Source organism: Macaca fascicularis, chromosome 6, assembly GCF_037993035.2.
Source record: "Macaca fascicularis isolate 582-1 chromosome 6, T2T-MFA8v1.1".
NCBI classification, from domain to species: Eukaryota; Metazoa; Chordata; class Mammalia; order Primates; family Cercopithecidae; genus Macaca; species Macaca fascicularis.
Window position 1 is genome coordinate 175,926,714 of NC_088380.1, and position 27,877 is coordinate 175,954,590.

At 42.8% G+C, this 27,877-nt stretch overlaps 2 protein-coding genes and 1 long non-coding RNA gene across 4 annotated transcripts in view; 1 reads left to right on the plus strand and 2 right to left on the minus strand.

The window, feature by feature from the left end:
• SLIT3 (slit guidance ligand 3) overlaps positions 1-27,877 on the minus strand; it is a 695,238-nt gene that overhangs the window by 501,368 nt on the left and 165,993 nt on the right. The window lies entirely within an intron of this gene.
• Positions 1,005-17,702, plus strand: LOC141407100 (uncharacterized). The gene is made up of 2 exons (XR_012414333.1): positions 1,005-1,202; positions 17,612-17,702. It is a non-coding gene; the product is annotated as an uncharacterized lncRNA (long non-coding RNA).
• Positions 15,164-16,304, minus strand: LOC135971070 (uncharacterized). Its single transcript, XM_065545942.2, is given in 1 exon segment — positions 15,164-16,304. A coding segment is annotated over 1 exon segment (1,032 nt). The 5' UTR covers positions 16,219-16,304; the 3' UTR covers positions 15,164-15,186.

The window sequence follows — 27,877 nt, forward strand, 5'->3', positions numbered from 1 at the left end:
GTATGATGGTTGTTTTTGGTTATACTACAGCAATGGCTATTGAAGAGTATCCCGAGACATGGGGTTCGGGGTTTGAGGTTTTGGGAGGTCTTTTAGTAGGGTTGATAATGGAGGTGGTGTTAGTTTTATGGGTTTTAAGTTTGGATGAAGCGGTAGTGGTGGTGGTTAGTTTTAGTGATACTGGTGATTGGGTGATTTTTGAGGGGGAGGGGTCAGGGTTGATTCGGGGTGATTCTATTGGTGCGGGTGCCTTGTACGATTATGGGCGTTGATTGGTGGTAGTTGCTGGTTGAACACTATTTGTTGGTGTGTACATTGTAATTGAGATTGTTCGGGGCAATAGGTTATATTATTAGGAATAGGGCTAGGGTAAGGGGGATAAGGAAAGAAAGGGAGTAGAGTTTGATTATGCCTTTTTGGGTGGTTACGGTTATGGAAGTGGTGATGTGTGCTTGTGAGATTGTTTTAGGTATAGATTTTTCTAGTCATGTTGAATCTAATAGGAGGAGGGCTAGGTCTTGGCTTATGAGTAGGCTTTGATAGGGGATTGTGCGGTGAATTGTGGTGGGAAAATATCCTAGTATGTTGGAGAATTTGAATACTTGTGATGGGTTTTTTATTTTTAGTTTGTTTGTTATGAGAGTGAGGTCTAGGGCTGTTAGGAAGCCCAGGGCAGTTGCGCACAGGGCTGAGAGTTTTAGGTAGAGGGGTATTATTGGTAGAGGGGGTGAGGTTGGAGGGATGTTGCTGGTGATAAGAAATCCTGTGATCATGCTGCCTATTGTGAGGCGTTTAATTGGGTTTAATAGGGCAGGGTTATTTTCGTTAATATATGTTAGGGCTGGAAAACGGGGTGGTCCTGTTAGGGTGAGGAGGATGGTTCGAGTACTGTAGGCGCTTGTTAGGGAGGTAGCGATGAGAGTAATAAATAGGGCTCAGGCGTTGGTATATGACGTGTTTGTGGCTTCGATGATGAGGTCTTTGGAGTAGAAGCCTGTGAGGAAGGGTATTCCTGTAAGTGCTAGGTTGCCAATGATTATGGAAGTTGAGGTGAGGGGTATTGTTTTGAATAGACCTCCTATTTTTCGAATGTCTTGTTCGTTGTTTAGGTTGTGGATAATGGATCCGGAGCATATAAAAAGTAAGGCTTTGAAGAAAGCATGGGTGCAGATGTGTAGGAATGCTAGGTATGGTTGGTTGATGCCAATGGTGACTATTATTAGGCCTAGTTGGCTTGAGGTGGAGAAGGCTACAATTTTTTTAATGTCGTTTTGTGTGAGGGCGCAGATGGCTGTAAATAGGGTAGTAGTAGCTCCTAGGCATAATGTGAGATTTTGAATTATTGTGTTGGTTTCTATTAGAGGATGGAAGCGGATGAGTAAGAACACTCCAGCAATGACTATTGTACTGGAGTGGAGTAGGGCTGAGACTGGAGTTGGGCCTTCTATGGCAGAGGGTAGTCAAGGGTGGAGACCAAATTGAGCTGATTTTCCTGCTGCTGCTAGGAGGAGGCCCATTAATGGAAGGGAGTTTGAGTTGGAGTTTAGGGCTAGTATTTGTTGGAGGTCTCATGAGTTGTAATGTAGGAGGAATCATGTTATGGCCAGGATAAGACCAATGTCGCCAATGCGGTTATATAAGATTGCTTGGATGGCTGCTGTGTTGGCGTCTGTCCGAGCGTGTCATCAGCTAATTAGGAGAAAAGATATAATTCCCACACCCTCTCAGCCAATAAAGAATTGGAAGAGGTTGTTGGCAGTGACTAGGGTTAGTATGGCTGTAAGGAAAATAAGGAGGTATTTGAAGAATTGATTAATATTTGGGTCTGAGTTTATGTATCATAGCGAGAATTCTATAATTGATCAGGTGATGAATAGTGCGATTGGAATAAATATTATAGAGAAGTAATCTAGTTTAAAGCTTAGTGTTAAGTCTAATGTTTGGGTTGTTATTCAATGTCAACTCCAGATGATCGTTTCTTGGTTTGAGAGGATGAATAAAGTTGTTGAGGGGAGGCTGGTAATGAAAGCATATATTACGGTTGTTTTTACGTAGTCTGGGTATGAACGTTTTTTATAAGGGTTGGTGAGGGTGGCGAAAATTGGAAGAGTCAGGGAGATGAGGGTTGTTATTATGATGGGGGTGTGCATGATTATTACTTTTATTTGGAGTTGCACCAATGCTTTTGACTCCTAAGGCCAATGGATAGCTGTTATCCTTTAAAAGTTGAGGAAACCGTAGTTTTAAGTACGGAGGCATGGATTAGCAGTCCTTGCGAGTTTTCTCGGTAAATAAGAAGTGGTAGGCCTCTATGGTTAGACTCACAATCTAATGTTTTAGTTAAACTATATTTACAGGAAGTAAACCCCAGGATGATGTTGGGGTTGAGAGATAGGAGGATAATTGGAGCGAGGTGTATGAATATTAATATGTTTTCTCGTGTGAAGGGGGGTTTTATATTGATTATGTGGTGTGTGAGTGTTCCTCGTTGTATTGTAATGAACATGTGGAGAGAGTAGAGGGCTGTGATTAGTATATTAAGGCCCGTTAACACAATGGTGATATGGGATCAGGAAAATGAAGTTGTGATTACAAAGAGTTCGCCTAGTAGATTAATGGTGGGGGGTAGGGCAAGGTTAGTAAGGCTTGCTGTGAGCCATCAGAAGGCTGTTAATGGAAGTAGGATTTGAAGTCCTCGGGATAGTAGTATGGTGCGGCTATGAGTGCGCTCATAGTTTGAATTGGCCAAGCAGAAATACATGGAAGAGGTGAGCCCGTGGGCGATTATAAGGGTAGTTGCGCCGGAGAAGCTTCAGGGGGTTTGGATGAGAGAGGCTACAATTACAAGGGCTATGTGGCTTACAGAAGAGTACGCGATAAGTGATTTTAGATCTGTTTGTCGGAGGCATGTTAGGCTTGTTATGATTATGCCCCATAAGGATAGTATGAGGAATGGGTAGGCTATATACTCCGTTAGGGGGTTGAGAATGGGAGTAAGCCGTATTATGCCATAGCCGCCTAATTTTAGGAGTACTGCGGCAAGGACTATTGACCCTGCAATGGGGGCTTCAACATGAGCTTTAGGGAGTCATAGGTGTAAGCCATAGAGGGGTATTTTTGTCATAAAGGCTATTATGCATGCTAGTCAGGTAAAGCCGTGGGACCAGGTGGTTGTTAGTTTTTGGTCTGTGAGTGTTAGTAGTGTGATGTTTAGTGAGCCTGTGTTGTTGTAGGTGTGGCTTAGTATGATGAGTAGGGGTAGAGAGCCGGTTAGTGTGTAGAATAGAAAGTATGTACTTGCGTTAAGTCGTTTTGCTTGGCTACCTCATTTAGCAATGATAATTAGGGTGGGGATAAGGGTGGTTTCAAATAGAATGTAGAATATAATTAGTTCTGTGGCCATGAATGTCAGAATTAAGGTGATTTGTAGGAGAATTGTTATGAAGAGGAAAAGTTTCTTTTGTAAGGGGGGTTCGTTGCACAGGTGATACTGGCTCGCTATAATCATGAGGGGTAGGAGTCAGATAGTTAGTGTTAAGAGGGGTGTTGTTAGAGGGTCAGAGGATAGGTAGGTTGAGTGATTGAGGAGGTTGGTGTTGGTTTGGTTGAAGAATAGTAAGGGAATGAGGCTGATAGTTAAGCTGTGTATAGTTAAGTTGATTCAGATTGTGTCGTTTTTAGAAAGTCATGTTATGGGTAGTAGTATGGTTGTGGGGATAATTATTTTTAGCATTGAAGCAGGTTCAGGTTGTGAACGTAATCTAGTCCGTATGTGTTGGAGATTGAGATTAGTAAGGCAAGACCTACTGCTGTTTCACAAGCAGCGAATACTAGCAAAATGATGGGTATGATGTTGACTAGGGGGAAGTGTGTGTTTGAGGCAATAAGAGTGGCTATGATAAAGAGTGATATTATTATTCCTTCTAGGCAGAGGAGAGAAGCTACTAAGTGTGAGCGGTAGGTTAGTATGCCTAGAAGAGAGATAGTAAATGCTAGTATGATGTTTATATAGGTGGGGGTCATTTGGTTAGTATGGTTATCATAATCTAATGAGTCGAAATCATTTATTTTGTTTAAACTACTTACCAATTCAGCTCAGTCTAGCCCCTTTTGAGTTCATTCATAGGCTAGGCTGAGAATTAGGATAATAATGAAAGCGAAGGTCGATTTGATTATTGTTGGGAGGTCTGTTGTTTGAATGGCTCATGGTAAGGATAGTAGTAGGGCGATTTCTATGTCAAATAGTAGGAAAGTAATGGCGATTAGGAAGAATTTTATTGAGAATGGGATGCGGGCAGGGTTTAGGGGGTCAAATCCACATTCGTAGGGGCTAGTTTTTTCTGCGTAGGAGTTGAGTTGGGGTAACCAGAATATGATAATTATCAGTAGCAAGGTTAATAGGGCGTTGATTGTTAAGGCTAGTACTAGGTTAATTACTCTTTTTTGAATGTTGTCAAAACTGATTGATTGGAAGTCAATTGTACTTGTTATACTAAAAGAGTAGGATCCTCATCAATAAATAGAAATGTAGAGGAGTAGTCAGATAACATCTACGAAGTGTCAGTATCAAGCGGCAGCTTCAAAGCCGAAGTGATGGTTCGATGTAAAGTGGTATAGTAGTTGGCGGATGAGGCAAATAAAGAGAAATGTGGATCCAATAATAACGTGGAGTCCGTGGAAGCCTGTGGTAATGAAGAATGTTGAGCCGTAGATGCCATCGGAGATGGTGAAGGGTGCTTCAAAGTATTCTGAGGCTTGTAGTAGGGTGAAATAGGTACCTAGTAGGATTGTGATGAGCAGGGCTTGGATTGTTTGTTTTCGGTCATTATTTATGAGGCTGTGGTGAGCTCAGGTGATTGTAACTCCAGATGCAAGTAATACAGAGGTGTTTAGGAGGGGTACTTCTATGGGGTTTAGGGGGGTGATGCCTGTTGGTGGTCAATGGCCCCCTAAGCAGGGTGTTGGGGCGAGGCTTGAGTGGTAAAACGCTCAGAAGAAGCCGATAAAAAAGAATACTTCTGAGATGATAAATAGTGTTATTCCGTACCGAAGGCTTTTTTGGACGGGTATTGTGTGGTGGCCTTGGTATGTGCTTTCTCGTACGATGTCGCGTCATCATTGATATAAGGTTAGTATGTTGGTTAGTAGGCCTAGTGTTAGTAGGGTGGTAGAGTAGAAGTGAAATCATATGACTAAGCCGGACGTTATTAAGAAAGCTGACAGAGCTCCTGTCAGCGGCCAGGGACTGGGTTTGACTATGTGATAGGCGTGGGTCTGGTGGGTCATTAGGTATTGTTATGTAGGTAGAGGCTAATTAAGAGTGTGAAGACGTAGGCTTGGATTAGGGCTACTGCAATTTCTAGAACAGTTAGTAGTGCCAGGAGTGTGGAAGTTAGTAGAGTTAGGGAGAAGTTGGTGGTTGATAGTGCTAGTGCAGCGTTTCCAATTAGGTGTATTAGCAGATGGCCGGCTGTGATGTTTGCGGTTAGTCGTACGGCTAGGGCTATCGGTTGAATAAGTAGGCTGATAGTTTCGATTGCTACTAACATGGGGATGAGAGGTGTGGGTGTGCCTTGTGGTAGGAGGTGGGCTAGGGAGTTTTTGGTTTTAAAGCGAAGTCCTATTATTACTGTGCCTGCTCATAGGGGGATTGCTATGGCTAGGTTCATGGAAAGTTGGGTGGTTGGTGTGAATGAGTAAGGCAGAAGTCCTAAGAGGTTTGTTATAGCAATAAATGTGATTAGGGATATTAGTATTAAAGATCAGGTTTGTCCCTTAGCGTTGTGAGTTATTATTATTTGTTTTAGGGTGAGTTGAGTCAGGTTTTGTTGAATGGTAGCTAGTCGATTATTAATGGGGTGTTTAGAGGCTAAGACCAGCATGGCGGGGAACAGGATAATTGGGATTGTGGCGGGTTGATTTAGGACTGTTGGGGTTGAGAAAGAGGTAAACAAGTTTTCGTTCATTTTGGTTGTCAGCGGGTGCTGTGGGATTGTAGGTTGGAGTTTTTTGTAAGAGGCGGTTGGTAGTGGTTTGTGTTTAGTAGTTTTAATTGTGTGATAAGATATAGTGTAGGAAGCATCGTCATAATAGTGGTGAATCATGTCGATGTGTCTAACTGGGGCATTTCACTGCAGGGGGTGTATCCCTCGTCTTTAACTTAAAAGGTTAACGCTGGAGTAGCTATACAGTGGGTTTGTAGGGTATTTTGAGAGTTTTTGAGGTGGGGGTGCTAGGGGAAGAGTAAGTAGGGTTATTTACAGAGTAAATACAGGTCCTATCTCAAAGATTTTTAGTGGGATTAGTTCTGCGACAATTGGTATGAAGCTGTGATTTGCGCCACAGATTTCTGAGCATTGTCCGTAATAGACGCCTGGTCGTGTAGCCGTGAAAACGGTTTGATTTAGACGTCCGGGTACGGCATCTGTCTTTAGGCCTAGTGTGGGAATAGTTCATGAGTGTAGAACGTCTTGGGATGTAATTATTATACGTACGGGGGCTTCAATTGGAAGGACTACTCGATTGTCAACTTCTAGGAGTCGAAGGTCTCCTGGGTTTAAGAATAGTGGGGGTAGTATGTATGAATTGAAAATTAGGCCTCCGTAGTCCGTGTATTCGTAGGTTCAGTACCACTGGTGTCCGATTGATTTGATGGTAAAGGATGGGTCGTTGACTTCATCTGTTAGGTATAGGACGCGTAGGGATGGGAGAGCAATTAGGATTAGGATAACCGCGGGCAAGATAGTTCAGATAGTTTCTATTTCTTGGGCGTCTGTGATGTTAGTATTGGTTAGTTTTGTTGTGAGTGTTGAGAGCAGAGCATATAGTACTAGGAAGCTGATTAGAGATATGGCTATGAAGGCATGGTCGTGGAAGGTAATTAACTCTTCTATGATGGGGGATGTGGCGTCTTGCAGGCTTAGTTGAACTGGGTGGGCCATGTAAGATATATAGGGTTTAGCCTATGATTTAGCTTTGACGAAGCTATGAAATGATTTTTTCTAATATCTTGTTGAAAAAGTTATAGGGGCTATAAGACTGGCTTGAAACCGGTCCTAGGGGGTTCGACTCCCTCCTTTTTCATTTAGTTTAATATAAGCTGGTTCTTCGAATGTGTGGTAAGGCGGGGGGCAGCCATTTAGTCATTCCAGGTTAGTAAGGGGTTGTTCGATTAGTAGTACTTTACGTTTTGAAGCAAAGGCCTCTCAGATCATGTAGATTATTAAAATTACTGCTACTAGTGAGATGAAGGAGCCCATGGATGATAGGATATTTCATGTGGTGTAGGCATCGGGATAGTCAGAGTAGCGTCGGGGTATTCCGGACAGGCCAAGGAAGTGTTGAGGAAAGAAAGTAAGATTTACGCCCACGAATATAATGATGAAGTGGGCTTTGGCATAGGTTTGGTTCAGTGTATAGCCTGAGAATAAAGGGAATCAGTGCATAAAGCCCCCTATAATGGCAAATACAGCCCCTATTGATAGGACATAATGGAAGTGGGCGACAACGTAGTATGTGTCGTGTAGTACAATGTCTAGGGATGAGTTTGCCAAGATGATGCCGGTCAGACCCCCTACAGTAAATAGGAAGATAAAGCCTAGGGCTCAGAGTATTGCTGGGGATCATTTAATGTTGCCCCCGTGAAGTGTAGCAAGCCAGCTAAAAACTTTTACACCGGTGGGGATTGCAATGATTATAGTGGCGGAAGTGAAATAGGCTCGTGTATCTACGTCTATACCAACTGTAAATATGTGGTGGGCTCATACAATGAAACCTAAAAACCCAATTGACATCATGGCTCAGATTATACCCATATACCCAAACGGTTCTTTTTTTCCAGAGTAGTAGGCTACAATGTGAGAGACTATCCCAAAGCCGGGAAGAATAAGGATGTAGACTTCGGGGTGACCGAAGAATCAAAATAGGTGTTGATATAGGATAGGATCTCCTCCTCCAACAGGATCAAAGAAGGTAGTATTGAGGTTGCGATCTGTTAGTAACATGGTGATGCCGGCGGCTAGGACTGGTAGAGAGAGGAGTAGAAGGACTGCTGTGATTAAGATTGATCAGACAAATAAAGGGGTCTGGTATTGGGATATTGCGGGAGGTTTTATGTTGATAATAGTGGTAATGAAGTTGATGGCCCCTAAGATGGAGGAAACACCTGCTAAGTGGAGGGAGAAGATAATCAAATCTACGGAAGCTCCTGGGTGGGAGAAGTTTCCTGCTAGAGGGGGATATACTGTTCAGCCTGTTCCAGCGCCAGCTTCTACTACGGCTGATGCTATTAGTAGCAGGAAAGAGGGGGGGAGGAGTCAGAAGCTTATATTGTTTAGACGGGGAAATGCTATGTCAGGAGCGCCGATTATTAGGGGCACTAGTCAGTTCCCGAACCCTCCAATTATAATGGGTATAACTGTAAAGAAAATTATAACGAATGCATGGGCCGTTACAATGACGTTGTAGATGTGATCGTTGCCTAGTAGGCTGCCGGGTTGGCCTAGCTCAGCTCGAATGAGGAGGCTCAGGGCAGTGCCTATGACTCCAGCTCATGCACCAAATAGTAAATATAGGGTTCCGATGTCTTTATGGTTTGTTGAAAAGAGTCAACGATCGATAAGCATAAGTGGTAAAATGGCTGAGTAAGTATTAGGCTGTAAACCTAAAGATGGGGGTCTAGTCCTCCTTTTACCAGCCCCGAGGTGATTTTCATGTTGAATTGCAAGTTCAAAGGAGCAGTCTAAGGTTTTCTGCCGGGGCTTCTCCCGCCTTTTTTTCCTGCGGCGGGAGAAGTGGGTCAAAGCCAGTCGGTTAGGGTGTTTAGCTGTTAACTAAGTTTTTGTGGGTTCGAATCCCATTGATCTAGTAAGGGCTTAGCTTAATTAAAGTGGTTGATTTGCGTTCAATTGATGCAGAGTAGGTGTTTGCAGTCCTTGTATGTTTCAGAAATTAAGTGTTTTTACTTACTAAGGGCTTTGAAGGCTCTTGGTCTTGTTTAACCTAAATTTCTAGTGAAAGGCTAAGAGTAGGGGGGAGATTGGTAGTAGAAGGGTAGAGGTGATGATGAGCGGGGGGATAAGGGGTATGGGTTTTGTGTTTTCGAGTTGTCATGTTATTTTTGTGTTGTTGGATGTGGGGAATAGTGTTAGGGAGGTGGTGTAGATTAGGCGTATGTAAAAGTATAGGTTAAGTAGGGTTATGATAGTTATAATAGAGGGGATGAGGAAGTTGTTGTTTATTGTGAGTTCTTGGATGATAATTCATTTGGGTAGGAAACCGGTTAGAGGGGGCAGACCTCCTAGGGATATGAGGATGGGTGCTATTAGTGGTGTTAGGTGGGTTGATTTGTTTCAGGTGCGGGATAGTATGAGGGTTGTGGTGCTTGAGCTTAAGCTAAGGGTTAGGAATATAGTAGTTGTTAGGATAATGTAGATAGTTAAGTAAAAGATTGTAGTTATTGGGTTGTATACTAGTGCTATCATCATTCAACCTATGTGTGTGATTGAGGAGTATCCCAGGATTTTGCGTAATTGTGTTTGGTTTAGACCTCCTCAACTGCCTATTGCAATGGATAGGGTGGAGAGGGTTAGGAGGATGTGGATGTCGATTGATGGGTGAATTTGGTATATGATTGAGATGGGGGCTAGTTTTTGTCATGTGAGAAGGAGTAGGCCGGAGGTTAGGGGTGTTCCTTGGGTGACTTCTGGAACTCAGAAGTGGAAGGGGGCTATTCCTAGTTTTATGGCGAGGGCGGTTGTTATTATTAGGGATGGGGGTTGATTGATGTAGCTTGTTATTGTTCAGCATCCTGATAATAGGTTGTTGGAGATGATTGCTATTATGAGAATTATAGATGCGGTAGATTGTATTAAGAAGTATTTGGTAGCAGCTTCTGTAGAACGGAGATTTGTTTTTTTTATTAGGATTGGAATGAAGGCGAGCATGTTTATTTCTAGGCCTACTCAGGCGAGGAATCAGTGTGAGCTTAGTGTTGTGATAAGTGTGCCTGTGATTATTGTGGTGTAGATAATGGGTTGAGCTAGTGGGTTAATTAGTACGGGAAGGATATGACCAACATTTTCGGGGTATGGGCCCGATAGCTTGTTTAGCTGACCTTACTTTAGGATAGAGTGTGTGGGGTAGCACGGAGAAGTTTGGATTCTCAGGGGTGGGTTCGATACCTACAGTCCTAGAAATAAGAGGGTTGGGCCTCTATTATTTACTCTATCAAAGTAACTCTTTTGTCAGACATATTTCTAGGTTTGGGGGGGAATGCTGGAGATTGCAATGAGTGTTGAGGTGGATCATATGAGTAGTGCTAGTGTGAGGGGGAGGAAGTTTTTTCATAGTAGGTGTATAAGTTGGTCGTAACGGAATCGGGGGTATGTTGCCCGGATTCATAGGAATAGGGAAGTTAGGAAGAGTGTTTTGGTGGTGAAGCATGTTGTGAATAGCTCTGGTGAGTAGATAGGGTAGAATGTGCCTAGGAAGATTGTGGTTGTTAGGGCGTTTATCATAATGATGTTTGTATATTCGGCTATGAAGAATAGGGCGAATGGGCCTGCGGCGTATTCAATGTTGAAGCCTGATACTAGTTCTGATTCGCCTTCTATGAGGTCAAAAGGAGTTCGATTTGTTTCTGCTAGTGTGGAGGTAAATCATATTATGGCTAAGGGTCATGATGGTAGGAGGAGTCATAGATGTTCTTGTGTTGTAATGAGTGTGTTGAGGTTAAATGAGCCGCTTATTAGCAGGACTGATAGTAGGATAATAGTGAGGGCGACTTCGTATGAAATTGTTTGGGCGACGGCTCGTAGGGCTCCGATTAGGGCGTAGTTTGAGTTTGATGCTCATCCTGATCATAGGATGGAGTAGACGATTAGGCTGAGTATGGCTAGGGTGAATAGGAGTCCTAGGTTGAGGTTGATTAGGGCGTTGGGTATAGGGAGGGGGGTTCATAGGAGAAGGGTAATGAAGAAGGCTAGAGCGGGTGCGATGATATATAGGGTGGTGGTAGATGTTGAGGGTTTTAGGGGTTCTTTAGTGAAAAGTTTTATAGCATCGGCGAAGGGTTGTAGTAATCCAAATGGGCCTACAACATTGGGCCCTTTTCGTAGTTGTATGTAGCCTAGTAGTTTTCGTTCGACGAGTGTGAGGAATGCTATGGCAGCTAATGTGGGTATGATTATAAGTAGGAGGTTTACTGTGGTCATGGTGTTAAGAAGAGGAGTTGAACCTCTGGTTACAAAGTTTTAAGTTTTATGCAATTGCCGGGCTCTGCCATCTTAACAAACCCTGTTTTCGGGTGGAATGTGTGGTATTTTGCTAAATTAAGACTAGGTCATTTATATAATGAAGGCGCTTTATGAAGTGGGCCTTATTTCTCTTGTCCTTTCGTACAGGGAGAAATGTGCAATAGATAGAAACCGACCTGGATTGCTCCGGTCTGAACTCAGATCACGTAGGACTTTAATCGTTGAACAAACGAACCCTTGATAGCTGCTGCACCATTAGGATGTCCTGATCCAACATCGAGGTCGTAAGCTCTATTGTCGATATGGACTCTAGAATAGAATTGCGCTGTTATCCCTAGGGTAACTTGTTCCGTTGATCAAATTATTGGATCAATTATGAGTGTTAGTTCGCTTTGACTTGTGTGGTCTTAGCATGTGTTATTCGGAGGTTTTGTTGTGCTCCGAGGTCGCCCCAACCAAAATTTTTAATGCAGGTGTTAGTAGTTTAAAGGTCCGTGGGTTTGTGTGATTTTTGGTTGCATTAATAGATTAAAGCTCCATAGGGTCTTCTCGTCTTATTGCTTTATGCCCGCCTCTTCACGGGCAGGTCAATTTCACTGGTTAAAGGTAAGAGACAGTTAAACCCTCGTGGTGCCTTTCATGCGAGTCCCTATTTAAAGAACAAGTGATTATGCTACCTTTGCACGGTCAGGGTACCGCGGCCGTTAAACGTGTGTCACTGGGCAGGCAGTGCCTCTAATACTAGTAATGCTAGAGGTGATGTTTTTGGTAAACAGGCGGGGTTTGGGTTTGCCGAGTTCCTTTTACTTTTTTTAACCTTTCCTTGGGGCATGCCTGTGTTGGGTTAACAGTGAAGGTGGCATGGGCTTGTTTGTGCTTGTTATGCCTGGCTGTTAAATATCGGTGAGGCTTTCGGTCCGATTTAGGCTTATGCAGTGGAGAAAATATTCATGTTACTTATACTAGCATTATTGCTTCTATATGGTGATAGATTAATCCAATGTGGTGTGAGGAGTTCAGTTATGTGTTTGGTATTTTTGTGGTGGTTAGTGTTGAGCTTGAACGCTTTCTTAATTGATGGCTGCTTTTAAGCCAACTATGGTGATTGAGGGTTTTACTCTCTCTGTAAGGTTTTTTCCTAGTGTCTAAAGAGCTGTCCCTCTTTAGACTAGCAGTTAAGCTTACAGGGGGATTAGATAGTTCTGTAGGTAAGCTTAAGGTTGAACTAAGATTCTGTCTTGGATAACCAGCTATCACCAGGCTCGGTAGGCTTGTCACCTCTACCCAGAAATCTTCCCACTATTTTGCCACATAGGCGGGTGCGCTCTTTTAGCTGTTTTTGGGTAGCTCGTCTGGTTTCGGGGGGTTTGGCTTGTAGTTCTCTTTGTGAAATTGTTTCTAGCTAATTCATTATGCGAAAGGTACAGGAGTTAGTCCTTGCTGTTTTGTGCTTGGGTGGTTTTTTACTTTTCCCTTACGGTACTATGTCTATAGCGCCAGATTAAAATTTCTATCGCCTATACTTTGTGTAGGTGAATGGTTTAGTGTGTGTTGGTTTGGTATTAGTGTTGGTTGTGCTTAGGGCTAGTATTGGCTCAAGGTAATCAAGTGGCATTGAGATTCTCTGGGTGTAAGCCAGGTGCTTTATATTAAGCTATACCTTGATTTATCCAAGCGCACCTTCCAGTACGCTTACCATGTTACGACTTATCCTCTCTGTATAAATATTAGGGCGTTTAGTTAGGATATTCCTTAAATATATTTGAGAGGAGTGACGGGCGGTGTGTGCGCGCTTTATGGCCTGGTTCAATTAAGCACTCTATTCTTAATTTACTGCTAAATCCTCCTTGGACCCTTAAGTTTCATAAGGGTTTTCGTGGGTTTTCTGAAATAGAAAATGTAGCCCATTTTTTACCGTCTCATGGGCTACACCTTGACCTAACGTATTCGCGGCAGTGGCGTTTGCGCTCACTTTGTAGCCTTCATTGGGGTTTGCTGAAGATGGCGGTATATAGGCTGAGCAAGAGAGGGTGGGGTGGATCGGGGTTTATCGATTACGGAACAGGCTCCTCTAGGGGGATGTAAAGCACCGTCAAGTCCTTTGAGTTTTAAGCTGTTGCTTGTAGTATTCTGGCGAGTAGTTTTGTTATCTAACTACTGAGGTTTAGGGCCAAGCATAGTAGGGTGTCTAATCCCAGTTTGGGTCTTGGCTATTGTGTGTTCAGAAGCTTTAAAGCCACTTTCGTAGTTTATTTTACATTAGCTAGGGTTTTACAGTTTAGGTGGAGTTTAGCTTTATTATGTTAGATCTTAAACACCCTCTACGCCGATCTCTATTAGCTGGGGTTAATCGTGTAACCGCGGTGGCTGGCACGAAATTGACCAACCCTAAATATAGCATGGCTTAGTTGAACTTTCGTTCATTGCTAAATATTTGTCACTGCTGTCTCCCGTGGGGGTGTGGCTAGGCAAAGCGTTTTGAGCTGCGTGTGCGTGCTTGATGCTTGCTCCTCTTGGTCATGATGATTTATAGGGCGTCTTCACTGGAGCGGGGATGCTTGCATGTGTAATCCTGCTAAGAGCTAATAGAAAGGCCAGGACCAAGCCTATTTGTTTATGGGGTGTGTAAGCCCATCTAGGCATTTTCAGTGTCTTGCTTTGGGTGGGTTTAAGCTACATAAACAGGGGTGTTAGTGTAGTTGTGAGGTAGCTTCTTTTGGGTTGTGTGAGAAGGGTCTATTATGGGTTGGTGTAAGGGGTGTTTAGTGAGGTAAATGTTTGTTAGTTGAGATAATGGCAGTTGGAGTTGTGCACACCTAAAAGATGAAAACGCGAGCTCTGATCGGATATGTTAAGACTTTTGTTTTTGGGGTTTGGCAAGAGTGGGTTTTGGATGAAGGTCAGAGATGGGGGGTGGGGGGGTTTGATGAGGTATGGTTGTGGTTTATTGGCGTGGTGGGAATGGTACTTGGTTAAGATGATTATTGGTATGTCCTACAAGCATGAATTAAATAACACCTTGCTAAGGTTCGTGTGGAGCTAGAATATTGAACGTAGGTGCGATTAATAACTGCATGTACTAGGAATCAAAGACAGGCGCATTCAGGACGGGATGTGGTGGGAGTCAGCATTCTGCGATGGGGTTGCGTGCGGACCAGAGATAAAAGATACCAAATGCATGGAAATCTCCCGTGACTGGTTAATAGGGTGATAGACCTGTGATCCATCGAGATGTCTTATTTAAGAGGAACGTGTGGGCGATGTTGGTTGTTATGGCCCTGAGGTAAGAACCAGATGCCGGATACAGCTCAGGTATAGCTACCCCCACGAGTTATGGGCCCGGAGCGAGGAGAGTAGCACTCTTGTGCGGGATATTGATTTCACGGAGGATGGTGAACAAGAAACCCCTAAGTGAGGGGGGGCATCCGTGGTGAGGAGGATTATTTAATAGATATGTGCTATGTCCGATGAACGATTTAATGTACTATGGACGGTTGACATGAATTGGTTCGGTTGATATCCATGGGGGGGTGGAATGGGCTTTGGAGGAGTCATGTCATGTATTACTGTTGAAGTTTACATTGGAATACTTGCTTGTAAGCATGTTATCTGGGAACGTTGTGTTGATATGTAATAATATGTTTTATGTACGATCAAGCATATATAGTACTATATATTATACATGCTGGCTAGCAGTAATGCACGAATTACATAGTAATATTGTGGGTAGGTTGATGTCAAGGTTATTTTATGAAGTTTGTACAACATAAGAATGCAGAAAGTAGTTTAAGTTAGAATACCAGCTTTGGGTGTTGGAGGTGGAGCTAGATGCTTTCTTTTTGATTGCCCTAGGAAGGGTGTTCATTTCTGGTTTACAAGGCCAGTGTATTAGTTTATACTACGAGGGCAAGTTCATTTGAGTAGGTTGTTTTCAATTAGGGAAGCCAGTGGTATTAGGATTAGAATTGTAATGAAGTATATTATGGATGCTGCTTGGCCGATGGTGATGAGGGGTTGGGTTACCGGTTGGCTTCCAATTCAGGTAAGGGTCAGTAGGATTGTGATTAGGAGTCAGAATAGGAATTGGCTGAGTGGGCGGAATATCATACTTTGTTGTTTGGATTTGTGAAGTATGGGGATGGCTGCTAGGATGAGGATTGATAGGAATAGTGCTAGTACGCCTCCCAGTTTGTTGGGGATAGATCGTAGGATTGTGTATGCAAATAGGAAGTATCATTCTGGTTTGATATGTGGGGGAGTGTTTAGTGGGTCGGCTGGAGTGTAGTTGTCTGGGTCGTTTAGGAGGTTGGGTGAGAGTAGTGTTAGTGTTGCTAGGATAAAGAGGAGGAGAATTAGACCTAGGATGTCTTTGATTGTGTAGTAGGGGTGGAAGGCGATTTTGTCCGAGTCGGAGGAAATTCCGCAGGGGTTGTTTGATCCTGTTTCGTGTAGGAATAGTAAGTGTACGGCTGTGAGGGCGATGATGATGAAGGGTAGGATGAAGTGCAAGGTGAAGAATCGTGTGAGAGTAGGGCTATCAATGGCATATCCTCCTCAGATTCATTGGACAAGGTTGTTTCCGATGTACGGGATTGCTGATAGTAGGTTTGTGATTACTGTTGCTCCCCAGAATGATATTTGGCCTCATGGGAGAACGTAGCCCATGAAAGCTGTTGTTATGGTTATAAGAAGGAGTATAATGCCGATGTTTCAGGTTTCTAGAAGGAGATATGAGCCATAGTAGATACCTCGGCCGATGTGTAGGAAAAGGCAGATGAAGAGCATAGAGGCTCCATTGGCGTGGAGATAGCGAGTAATCCAGCCGTAGTTTACGTCTCGGGTGATATGTGCAATTGAGGAGAAGGCGGAGGAGGTGTCCGGTGAGTAGTGTATTGCTAATAGTAGGCCTGTGATGATTTGTAAGGTCAGACAGGCTGTGAGAAGTGAGCCAAAGTTTCATCATATGGAAAGGTTAGGCGGGGTGGGTAAATCAATGAGGGAGTGGTTGATTGTTTTTATGATTGGGTTGGATTTGCGTATTGGAGTCATTGGTGCTTTTATAGTTGAAGTACAACGATGGTTTTTCATGCCGTTGGTCATGGTTGGAGTCCATGTGGAAGCGATGGCGTACATTTTGTTTACATTGAGTGTTTTATTGGTTATGGGGTTTGTGGGGTTCTCTTCTAAGCCTTCTCCTATTTATGGGGGTTTAGCGTTAATTGTTAGTGGTGTGGTTGGTTGTGTGATCGTTTTAAATTGTGGGGGGGTTTATATGGGTCTAATGATGTTTTTGGTTTATCTGGGAGGTATGATGGTTGTTTTTGGTTATACTACAGCAATGGCTATTGAAGAGTATCCCGAGACATGGGGTTCGGGGTTTGAGGTTTTGGGAGGTCTTTTAGTAGGGTTGATAATGGAGGTGGTGTTAGTTTTATGGGTTTTAAGTTTGGATGAAGCGGTAGTGGTGGTGGTTAGTTTTAGTGATACTGGTGATTGGGTGATTTTTGAGGGGGAGGGGTCAGGGTTGATTCGGGGTGATTCTATTGGTGCGGGTGCCTTGTACGATTATGGGCGTTGATTGGTGGTAGTTGCTGGTTGAACACTATTTGTTGGTGTGTACATTGTAATTGAGATTGTTCGGGGCAATAGGTTATATTATTAGGAATAGGGCTAGGGTAAGGGGGATAAGGAAAGAAAGGGAGTAGAGTTTGATTATGCCTTTTTGGGTGGTTACGGTTATGGAAGTGGTGATGTGTGCTTGTGAGATTGTTTTAGGTATAGATTTTTCTAGTCATGTTGAATCTAATAGGAGGAGGGCTAGGTCTTGGCTTATGAGTAGGCTTTGATAGGGGATTGTGCGGTGAATTGTGGTGGGAAAATATCCTAGTATGTTGGAGAATTTGAATACTTGTGATGGGTTTTTTATTTTTAGTTTGTTTGTTATGAGAGTGAGGTCTAGGGCTGTTAGGAAGCCCAGGGCAGTTGCGCACAGGGCTGAGAGTTTTAGGTAGAGGGGTATTATTGGTAGAGGGGGTGAGGTTGGAGGGATGTTGCTGGTGATAAGAAATCCTGTGATCATGCTGCCTATTGTGAGGCGTTTAATTGGGTTTAATAGGGCAGGGTTATTTTCGTTAATATATGTTAGGGCTGGAAAACGGGGTGGTCCTGTTAGGGTGAGGAGGATGGTTCGAGTACTGTAGGCGCTTGTTAGGGAGGTAGCGATGAGAGTAATAAATAGGGCTCAGGCGTTGGTATATGACGTGTTTGTGGCTTCGATGATGAGGTCTTTGGAGTAGAAGCCTGTGAGGAAGGGTATTCCTGTAAGTGCTAGGTTGCCAATGATTATGGAAGTTGAGGTGAGGGGTATTGTTTTGAATAGACCTCCTATTTTTCGAATGTCTTGTTCGTTGTTTAGGTTGTGGATAATGGATCCGGAGCATATAAAAAGTAAGGCTTTGAAGAAAGCATGGGTGCAGATGTGTAGGAATGCTAGGTATGGTTGGTTGATGCCAATGGTGACTATTATTAGGCCTAGTTGGCTTGAGGTGGAGAAGGCTACAATTTTTTTAATGTCGTTTTGTGTGAGGGCGCAGATGGCTGTAAATAGGGTAGTAGTAGCTCCTAGGCATAATGTGAGATTTTGAATTATTGTGTTGGTTTCTATTAGAGGATGGAAGCGGATGAGTAAGAACACTCCAGCAATGACTATTGTACTGGAGTGGAGTAGGGCTGAGACTGGAGTTGGGCCTTCTATGGCAGAGGGTAGTCAAGGGTGGAGACCAAATTGAGCTGATTTTCCTGCTGCTGCTAGGAGGAGGCCCATTAATGGAAGGGAGTTTGAGTTGGAGTTTAGGGCTAGTATTTGTTGGAGGTCTCATGAGTTGTAATGTAGGAGGAATCATGTTATGGCCAGGATAAGACCAATGTCGCCAATGCGGTTATATAAGATTGCTTGGATGGCTGCTGTGTTGGCGTCTGTCCGAGCGTGTCATCAGCTAATTAGGAGAAAAGATATAATTCCCACACCCTCTCAGCCAATAAAGAATTGGAAGAGGTTGTTGGCAGTGACTAGGGTTAGTATGGCTGTAAGGAAAATAAGGAGGTATTTGAAGAATTGATTAATATTTGGGTCTGAGTTTATGTATCATAGCGAGAATTCTATAATTGATCAGGTGATGAATAGTGCGATTGGAATAAATATTATAGAGAAGTAATCTAGTTTAAAGCTTAGTGTTAAGTCTAATGTTTGGGTTGTTATTCAATGTCAACTCCAGATGATCGTTTCTTGGTTTGAGAGGATGAATAAAGTTGTTGAGGGGAGGCTGGTAATGAAAGCATATATTACGGTTGTTTTTACGTAGTCTGGGTATGAACGTTTTTTATAAGGGTTGGTGAGGGTGGCAAATCCAGTATCATTGTGTGGATTAGAATAAGACATTCCTTCAGGGAAAATTGGAAAAGAGTTCCCTTTCCTCTGGGCAGACACTGACCCATGTCAGGGATGACTTAAGAAGCAGATCAAAGAAGGGATTGATTCCAGATCCTGCTTCACCCCTTCTAAACTAGGTGCTGGAGCAGTGCTCTATACAGCAACTCTGGAGAGAAGTACAGACACAGATATGGATATAGGTCAAGATTGCTAGAACTGGAGTGATTAAAAGCCACTAAAAGAAAGAAGTTAAATCTTTATCTTTTCAAGGAAATAAGTTGGAAAACAGGGAAACCTCAAAGGAAAAGTACCAATAATATCACTGAGAGATCATCTCTATTTAAATGTTGGTTGTGATGCTTTCTATTCTTCTTTTTAAAATGGATACATATGGAGAATACCAACGTGGTATTGTACTGTACCTTCTACTTCATGGCCTTCACTTTTAGCCTATTACATCCTGCCCTCTTCACATATGAGCTAATATATATTTCAAGCATCCCTTGTAACAGAAATGCAGCATTCTCTTGACCTATTATACATTTGGCCAATCCTATGGTTGGAACCTCAGGTTAACTAGGTTTTTTTCTTTTTTCTTTTTTTTTTTTTTTGAGATGGAGTTTCACTCTGTCACCAGGCTAGCGTGCAGTGGCGCAATCTCTACTCACTGCAACCTCTGACTCCCTGGTTCAAGTGATTCTCCTGCCTCAGCCTCCCGAATAGCTGGGATTACTGGCACGTACCACCATGCCCAGCTAATTTTTGTATTTTTCGTAGAGATGGGGGTGGTTTCACCATGTTGACCAGGATGGTCTCAATCTTCTGACCTCATGAGCCACCTGCCTTGGCCTCCCAAAGTGCTTGGGATTACAGGCATGAACCACTGCACCCGGCCACAACTAGGTTTCTTAATTCCTGTCTTAGCCACTTGCATGCCATGGAAAGCCTCCTCCCTGGAAACAAAAGCAAAGGAATCACCAAGTCTTACAGTTAGGATGGAGATATGACTTATTAACAGAAAGGTGGAGAAATGCCTTTCTTTGGGAAAATATAACCAGAGGAGCTTGTTCCTGGCTCACAGTGAAGGTTTACCCTGAGTCCCACTGGTCACTCGGCCTTCACCATGAGACAGGTCCCTGGCTTCCACACTCACGGAGCCAGATGCCATTGTCGGAGTCCAGTGACAAACGGCAGCTGGCTGAAGCTGAGACAGCTTGTTCTGCACCCCTCTCCCTGCAGAGCATCCCCTCCTACCACATTTTTCCCCCAAAGCAGAGAGAGGGAGGAAAAGAACGTGACTGCCATTTGTGCCTAGGCACTATCTAATTCCTGCCAACAAACGCATTCCTTCCATACCTGTCCATCAGCTTGAGAAGAATGAAGCCTGGGAACAGGGGTTCACATTTCCTGAGCAAAGTTCTTTATCTTTCCTCAGGTAGAGACGAAACCAGCTTGCTACAAGCTGAAATATACTTCCAGCCTGTCTGTAGTAAGAGTACCTCAACTCCTCAGGGACTTCATTTTGCAAGCTTGCTTTTTAGCTCATCTCATGGTGGCATGTTTGCACTGAGACCCATAGACAGAAGGGGCCCATGGAATTATTGCAAGAGATGCTACATTTATCTTAGAAAGTCAGGCTTTGCTGGCTTCTAGCTCTCCAATGGCACATTGTTAGACATCAAAGGACCTTGTAGGACTATCTTCCTGTGCAGGATCCTTTGATAAATTTTTATTTTAAAAATCATGTATTTTAGACATCCTATTTATGTTCTGAAGTGACAAGTGCTCTGGAAAAATTTAAAAAGCAAATGTATTTAAATAAAGAAGAGACAGAGAGAAAGAAAGCAGGAGAGAGAGAAGGAAAGCAGGAGAGAGAGAGGAAGAGGGGCAGGAGAAAAAGAGAGGCGAGACCTCATGCAGGGAACACCATGATGTTGCTAAAGGGTAAGATATTTTGTAATCCTCAGAGCCTCTTTCCTCTCTTGTTACCAATTAACAAAAGAAGTCAGCATAAGAGAAATGTCTTTGATTCATAGTCAAGCGACTTTAGTGGTGACATCATGAAAAGCACAACTTAGACCTGGACTGGGTGGCCCTCTCAAATGACATCATGGTTGACACTGCCTCTCACAAGCACTCCATCATCTGCTTTGCTCAGACACAGGCTCTGCTCTCTTGACATGACAACATTAACCATTGGAGGCACCAAGGTGCAAGGGGCAATGCTGGAGGTGCCTGAGTCTGCCAAATTGTCTAGCTTTCTTCTAATCAGGCTAGGGAGGCAGGCCCTGCTAAGTCAGAGCCCAGAGGTGACAGAAGGAGACAGCATTTGCCAGAGGCTAGGCCACAGATAGGGATCACTTCAAACCTGGTCCTTGATTGCCCAGATTTTTCTCCTCCACTTAACCAAATGACCCCATGATCCATTAGTCACTCTTTACTGAGATCCACTGGGAGTCATCAGGACTTCACGATCCACATAATTACAATGAAAAGTCTGCACTGACTTCAAGGACTCAAGTAATTTATGCAAAAGATTCCCCAGATGACTTATCATGGTTTCATCATCAGAGAGCTGGTCTGACAGTTACTCCTGTTGATCAGACAATTTGTTCTTCCAACCCTACTTGGAAGCCATTTCAAGACGGTGCCCCTCACACCCAGTCATCATCACAAGAAAAGGAAAAAGAAAATGTTTTGTATGAGGCTAAGAGTACCAATGAGGACAATCAGAAAAGTCAAGTCATAAAATCAAGGGTTTTACTCTCCAATGCAGAGAACAGTAAAATAGGCACTGCCCTTAAAACTGCTGTAGAAACTTGCCAGAGTACACTTTCAATTATTTATCCGAAATCCCAGTGCTTCCTAATTACTATAAGGAAGCAGCAGCTGCTAGGCCCATGAGGCTCCACACAAAATGCTTTGTCCAGGCACAGACAAAATGTTTTAGTTTTGTGCCCTGAGCTCAAGTTGAATGATTTTCAAATTGAATGTGGAGTGGTCATCTTTGTCTAAAATCGGAGCAACTTAGAAAAACAAAACCGGAAGAAGACAGTCAGCATTGAAGCATCAAGTCTCTGGTAAAAATAGATGCTTTCAAATGGGTTTCTCTAACTCTATTGTCAAGCAAATCAGGGTCTTTCTGGGTCAGATGCTATTCTGGACATGAGAGCAGGGGCTCGCGTTTTGCTTGGTCTCTTATCTTCAGCATCTGGCACTGTACCTGACACCTAAACTTGTGTGAGTGAATGAATGAATGAAATCACAACTTTAGTTTTGTGGCCAAGTCAAAGTTCATTTAAGTTGAGAGAGCAAACAGTGACATAGGGCAAATTAGGAAATTTAGCATTATTACTTGGCTTCTATGGAGCTCTAATAAGAAGGGTTTCTCCTCAACCCCAAAATGGATCAAAAGCCTTAAAAATGTTTATAACATTTGACCCAGTAATCCCACTTTGGGACTCTACTTACAGAAATAATCTAATAAATAAGGAGGGAAGCATCCTATTTTGAAACATTATTTCTCAAGGCATTAAAAATTTACCAAATGTACCACAGAATGACTAGGTGAACTAAAGATTATTTAAATGAAAAACTTATTTATTTAATAATTATTTAAAAGAAACAGGTAAAATGCTTATGATGACGTTGAATGAAAGCATATTAAAAAGCATGTAATATAATGTTCTTCAAAAAACATAAATAGAAGAAAATAGGCAAAATGTCAACAATAATTTTCTTTGGGACAAGGGTCATGGAAAATTTATATCTATATATGTATATATACACATTTATATATATACATACATATAAAATTTACATGTGTGCATATATAAATTTTTTAAATTTGTCTGAAACACTGCCCTAAGAAAGCACTTGGCTCTTCAGTAGCTTCTAAGAAGGAACCCTTTTTCTGGGCTCTTCCATCCTGTAGTGTAATGCTATATATCTTTATTTATTCTTTTTTTCTTAAGGTGGAGAATCCCCCTTTTGCCCAGGCTGGAGTACACTGGCACAATCTCGGCTTACCACAACCTGTGCCTCCTGGGTTCAAGCTATTCTCCTGCCTCAGCCTCCTGAGTATCTGGGATTACAGGCTCCCACCACCACAGCCGGCTAATGTTTTCGTATTTTTAGTAGAGATGAGGTTTCACCATCTTGGCCAGGCTGGTCTTGAACTCCCGACCTCAAATGATCCACCTGTCTTGGCCTCCCAAAATGTTGAGATTACAGGTGTGAGCCACTGCGCCCAGCCTATATCTCTTTTAACCAAGAACTTGGATATTGTTTCAAAGAATTCTCTGATCCCTTCATGTTGCCAGCCAACATGGACAGTGGACCTGGTGAATATAATTACTAAGTTCTCTCTCATGACAGCATTGTAGAATCCAGGTGACTGCAGCTCACACTCATCTGCTTGTCACTAAAAGAAGGCTTGTATTTGGAGTTACTGGAAATAAGAACTGACTTTTGAAAGATACGTATACTCACAGGCAAAGATGCAGCTGGGGGAGGAGCCAGCAGCATCAAACCGTGGTTATAAGACACTTGGAACTGGACTTGGACACAGCAGGGGAGCAGGGGTTATAATTCCTTGGTAAGCTGCTTGTTCATCAGAAACCTACAATTTGCCATACTCTGCAAGCACCTGGCCCGAAAGGCCATGCGTCACTCCATTGTTTCCCTGTGTTTTTGTACCAGGAGAGCACCCAGCCAGCAGTGTGGGAAAGATGCCCCTCTCTAATGTGCTGAAATGGCAATCAAATCCAAACTCTCTTAAGAGATACTTGTATTAATAGTTCTCTAGGCTGGGCATGGTGGCTCATGCCTGTAACCCCAGTACTTTGGGAGGCCGAGTGACAAGGATCATTTGAGGTAAGGAGTTCAAGACCAGCCTGGCCAACATGGTGAAACCCTGTCTCTACTAAAAATACAAAAATAAGCCAGATGTGGTGGTAGGCACCTGTAATACCAGCCACTCAGGAGGCTGAGGCAGGAGAATCACTTGAATCCGGGAAGCAGAGATTGTAGTGAGATGAGATTGCGCCATTGCACTCCAGCCTGGGCAATTGAACGAGACTCAGTCTCAAAAAAAAAAAAAAAAAAAAAAAAAAAAAAAAAAAAAAAAAGTTCTCTAAATTCTTGACACTACCTCATTTGGACATTTGGGATAAACTAAAAATAAGGTCAAGGTCATGAAAAACAAGAAAAAAACTGAAAAAACTGTTACAGTAAAGAGACTGAGGAGATACAGCAACTGAATGCAACATGGCACCCTAGAGTAAATCCTGGAAAAGAGAAGAGGATATTAATGGGAAAACTGGTGATATCCAAATACACTTTGGAGTTCTGTCAACAGTAATATACAAATGCAAGTTTCTTAGGTGTTGTTTGTTTGTTTGTGTTTTTTTTTCCCCTGAGATGAAGTCTTGCTCTGTCACCCAGGCTGGAGTGCAATGGCATGACCTTGGCTCACTGTAGCCTCCACCTCCTGGGTTCAAGTGATTCTCCTGCCTCAGCCTCCTGAGTAGCTGGGATTACAAGTGCCCACCACTGTGTCGGGCTAATTTTTGTATTTTTAGTGGAGACAGGGTTTCACCATTTTGGCGAGGCTGGTCTTGAACTCCTGACCTCGTGATCTGCCTGCTTCAGCCTCTCAAAGTATCGGGATTACAGGCGTGAGCCACCGTGCCTGGCCAGTTTCTTGGTTTTGACAAATGTACTATAGTAATGTAAGATGCTATTAATGAAGGAAACTAGGCTAGAGGTTTAGGAGTATTCTCTGTACTAGCTCTAAAACTTCTTTGTAAATCTAAAATTATTCCAAAGTAAAAAACGTATTAAAAAAAATAAGTCATGACCTCCAAAGAAAATTAGGAAGCTGGGGAATGGTGTTTGTTATTAGGCTCAGCAGATATCCTGGTGGAATTGTACAAAGAGTTAACAGTGAGATTATTTGATTCAAAACTCCCTTGTTCTCTTTGGTGGGAACCCAGGTAAGTCACTTAAATTCACAGAATGTCCATTTCCTCCTCTGTAAAATGAAAATAGTAACACCCGGTTGACAGAGCTGTTGCAGGTATCATGCGAATAAGCATCATCAGGCTAGTGAGCTTGTTCATTTACTGCTGAATCCTCCCTGCCTAAAACAATGCCTAGCCCAAAGTAGGCACCTGATAAATATTTGTTACATGAGCGAATATACGAAAATAGTTCATTATGTCATCCACTTCAATACATTGTTGCTGTTAATAATAATATCGAAGCCTCATTAATCTGTTTTAAAATAATCTGAAACATGAGGGAGGGATAAATACATTCTAGTATATGAATATGGAATACTACAAAGCAGTTAAACTAGACTGATCATGCATCAGCATGACGAGCTCAACATAATGTTGAATGAAAAATGTACGCCACAGAATGATAGAGTATACTATTTATGTATAATGTTTGAAAATATACAAAATGTTGCAATATGTGCCACATATAGATACTTACTTAAGTGGTAGAAAAAAAAAATCAAGAAACATGGACCAGAAAGTTCACTAAATACACAGCAGTGGTCGTCTCCGGAAAAGGGCATAGTGCCCTTTGAGGCACAGCCAGGTCATAGGAGCAAAGAGCCTCTGGGTTTCAAATAACATGGCTATCGACAGTTCTAAGATTAACTTAGTTCACCCACTGGCTGCATTAATTATCTGCAACTACATTACTTAGCTGTTAAAGAACACACAAAAATGCACAAGTTAAAATAGTAAAACATAAGAAAATCTGTTTGGGGATTAGTGATTGCAAATTGCATGCTTGCAAGGTTAGCCCAGTGGTTCTCCCAGTGGAGTACCTGGACCAGCAGCATCAGCATCAATATCATCTGGGAGCTTGCCAGAAATGCAGGTTCTCAGGCCCCAGCCAGACCACCTACTGAATTCTGAACTCTGGGAGTAGGACCCAGCAATAGGTATTCTAACAAGCCCTGAAGGTTATTCTGATGCTTACCTCCAGACGAGAACCACTAAATTAGCAGGGTCTTCTGAGAAGGGCTCTTGTCCCACTGAGCCCTAAGTCCCTTTTTATCTCTGACTTAGTTTATCTTTTAAAATATAAATCTGGTCCAAACGACTTCTAAATTCTTTCCTAATTCTGCAGGTTTATGATCATGCACCGACTTGGAAAGCTGTTAACTTTTAACACCTACTTTCTCAGCTTGGAAAAGGCAGGCCAGAGGTAGTTATCTGTACTTCTTACTATCCTCCTGCTTGGCTGACTCTGTGGCTTAGCTATCTCTAAACCATTCACAACCCGATTCTTCCTTGCCTTCCTCTACAATTGAGGCTGTAAAGCTAAAACATGAACTCTCTGTACTTCCCTTGCAGAACATGTGAAGAAGTACTGGCCACGGAGATCTGAAGGAAAGAGTTTAGCTTCTTAAGTATCAAAATCTAGAGAGAGGGCACTTTACAAATATCACTTTTGTGTAGCAGCTGTCTTCCAAACCTAAAGATGAAGCCACATGGTAAAGATGGTGGCCTAGGCAGACCAAAGTAGCCTGGGTCTTCTACACCATCCTAGAAGAGCCACATCAGTTCTATTCTGCCTTCCTCAGGACTCAGAGCCCTGTTTCTTCAAGCCCCTGTAGTTAGCTTTTCTGTTATTGCAGTTGACCACATTCCTGTTTGAAGTACCCCACATGTCCAGCACACAGCAGGCTCTAAGGAATGCCTGTGGATGATAACAGGGTAAAGAAAAAGGAAGGAGGAAAAGGAGGAGGAAGAAGTAGAGAGGTATGACAGAGGGCTGAAGAGAGCCAAGTGAGATTCCTGAAGACAGGAACCTCAAAGTAGTAAGTTCTGAGCAAGTTTGTAAAGGGAATAAGGGCCTGAAAGAGAGGAAAAAGAAGGCATGCCAAGTCTGTATTTACACGAGAAACTGTGTTATATCCATTAAAACACAGGGTTGAGGTGCCAGTTAGACATATTTTGATACATATTAAAATGAACATACAACTATTAAAATTTTTTTAAACATGGTCCATGTGCCACCAAAAATCATCTTGTGAACCAACAGAGATTTGCCTGGCACTCAAACGAAAGGCTGACTTATGCAAATTCCTGGGCCAGAGGGTTTGCAGTTTCAGTAGATCTGAAATAGCAAAACATAAACTGGAACGATCCAAATCTAAGCTTGTGGGAACTAAGCAGGAACCAGGACTTCTCAAAGAGTATGTTCTGTATCAAGCTGAAGGTCTGTATGTCTATTCTCTTTATTTTCCTGAGATGCACTACATTTCTTGGCTAACCCCAGGTATACAAGGAAATATGATGCACACAAAGAAGAAAGAATGGCTCCTGCCTAGCTCTGGGAAGATTCCAGTGATCTCTAATCCCTCTGGACATTTATTTTATACTCATAACAGGGTTGTGCAAATATTTTAATGGGCATTTGCTATACTTTGAGGTATACAGTCGTGTTGCCAGGCTTTTTTTTTTTAAATATGACTTTTGGTGTTCTTTTTATTTTCAAGCCATTGCTTTTGTTCCTATTCCACTCTCACAACATCTTTTCTCTTTGCAACTACCTCTTCAGTAGAGAGACATAGACAACTGTTTCCTGTGTGTGGAGAGGCGGTTACAGGTGCATCAGCTGTGATGATGGCTAGCAAGAGGTGGCTGCAGTGTTTGATCTGCACCTCATCCTTCTTTTCCTTCTTTTATCCAAGTTGAGATTTTATATTTCTACCCATAGGCAGGAACTTCCTTTCTCCATTCCCTTTCCCCACCCGCATCCCTCAAGCCGATTATCTCTGTGGGCATGGCCCAGGCACAAACCTGCTTCGCTTTACAGTGTTTGTCAATGCACCCTGTGAAGGACATGCCACAGTCGTGGTTCAACTTCTTGGAATCTTGAGTGGTGAGAGCTCACCTTTGCCACCTCCCCATGAATGCAAAGCCTGGAGCCTGCTGGTCTACAGCCCACAGCTGTTGATCTGTGTCGTCTATGCATAGAGCCATGGGAGTTGGCTTGCCAACAGTCTCCATGGAGAAGGGCACTGGTTACAAGAGAAGTCACTGAGAGACATGCTGACGTATCAAAGGATGCTCAAGGTTGTCAGGGATCACTTTCCCTCTCGAGGTGGGAGAAAAATAAAATCTTTATAGTAGGAGCTAGATTAAGGGGGAGGGAGAGGCAGAAT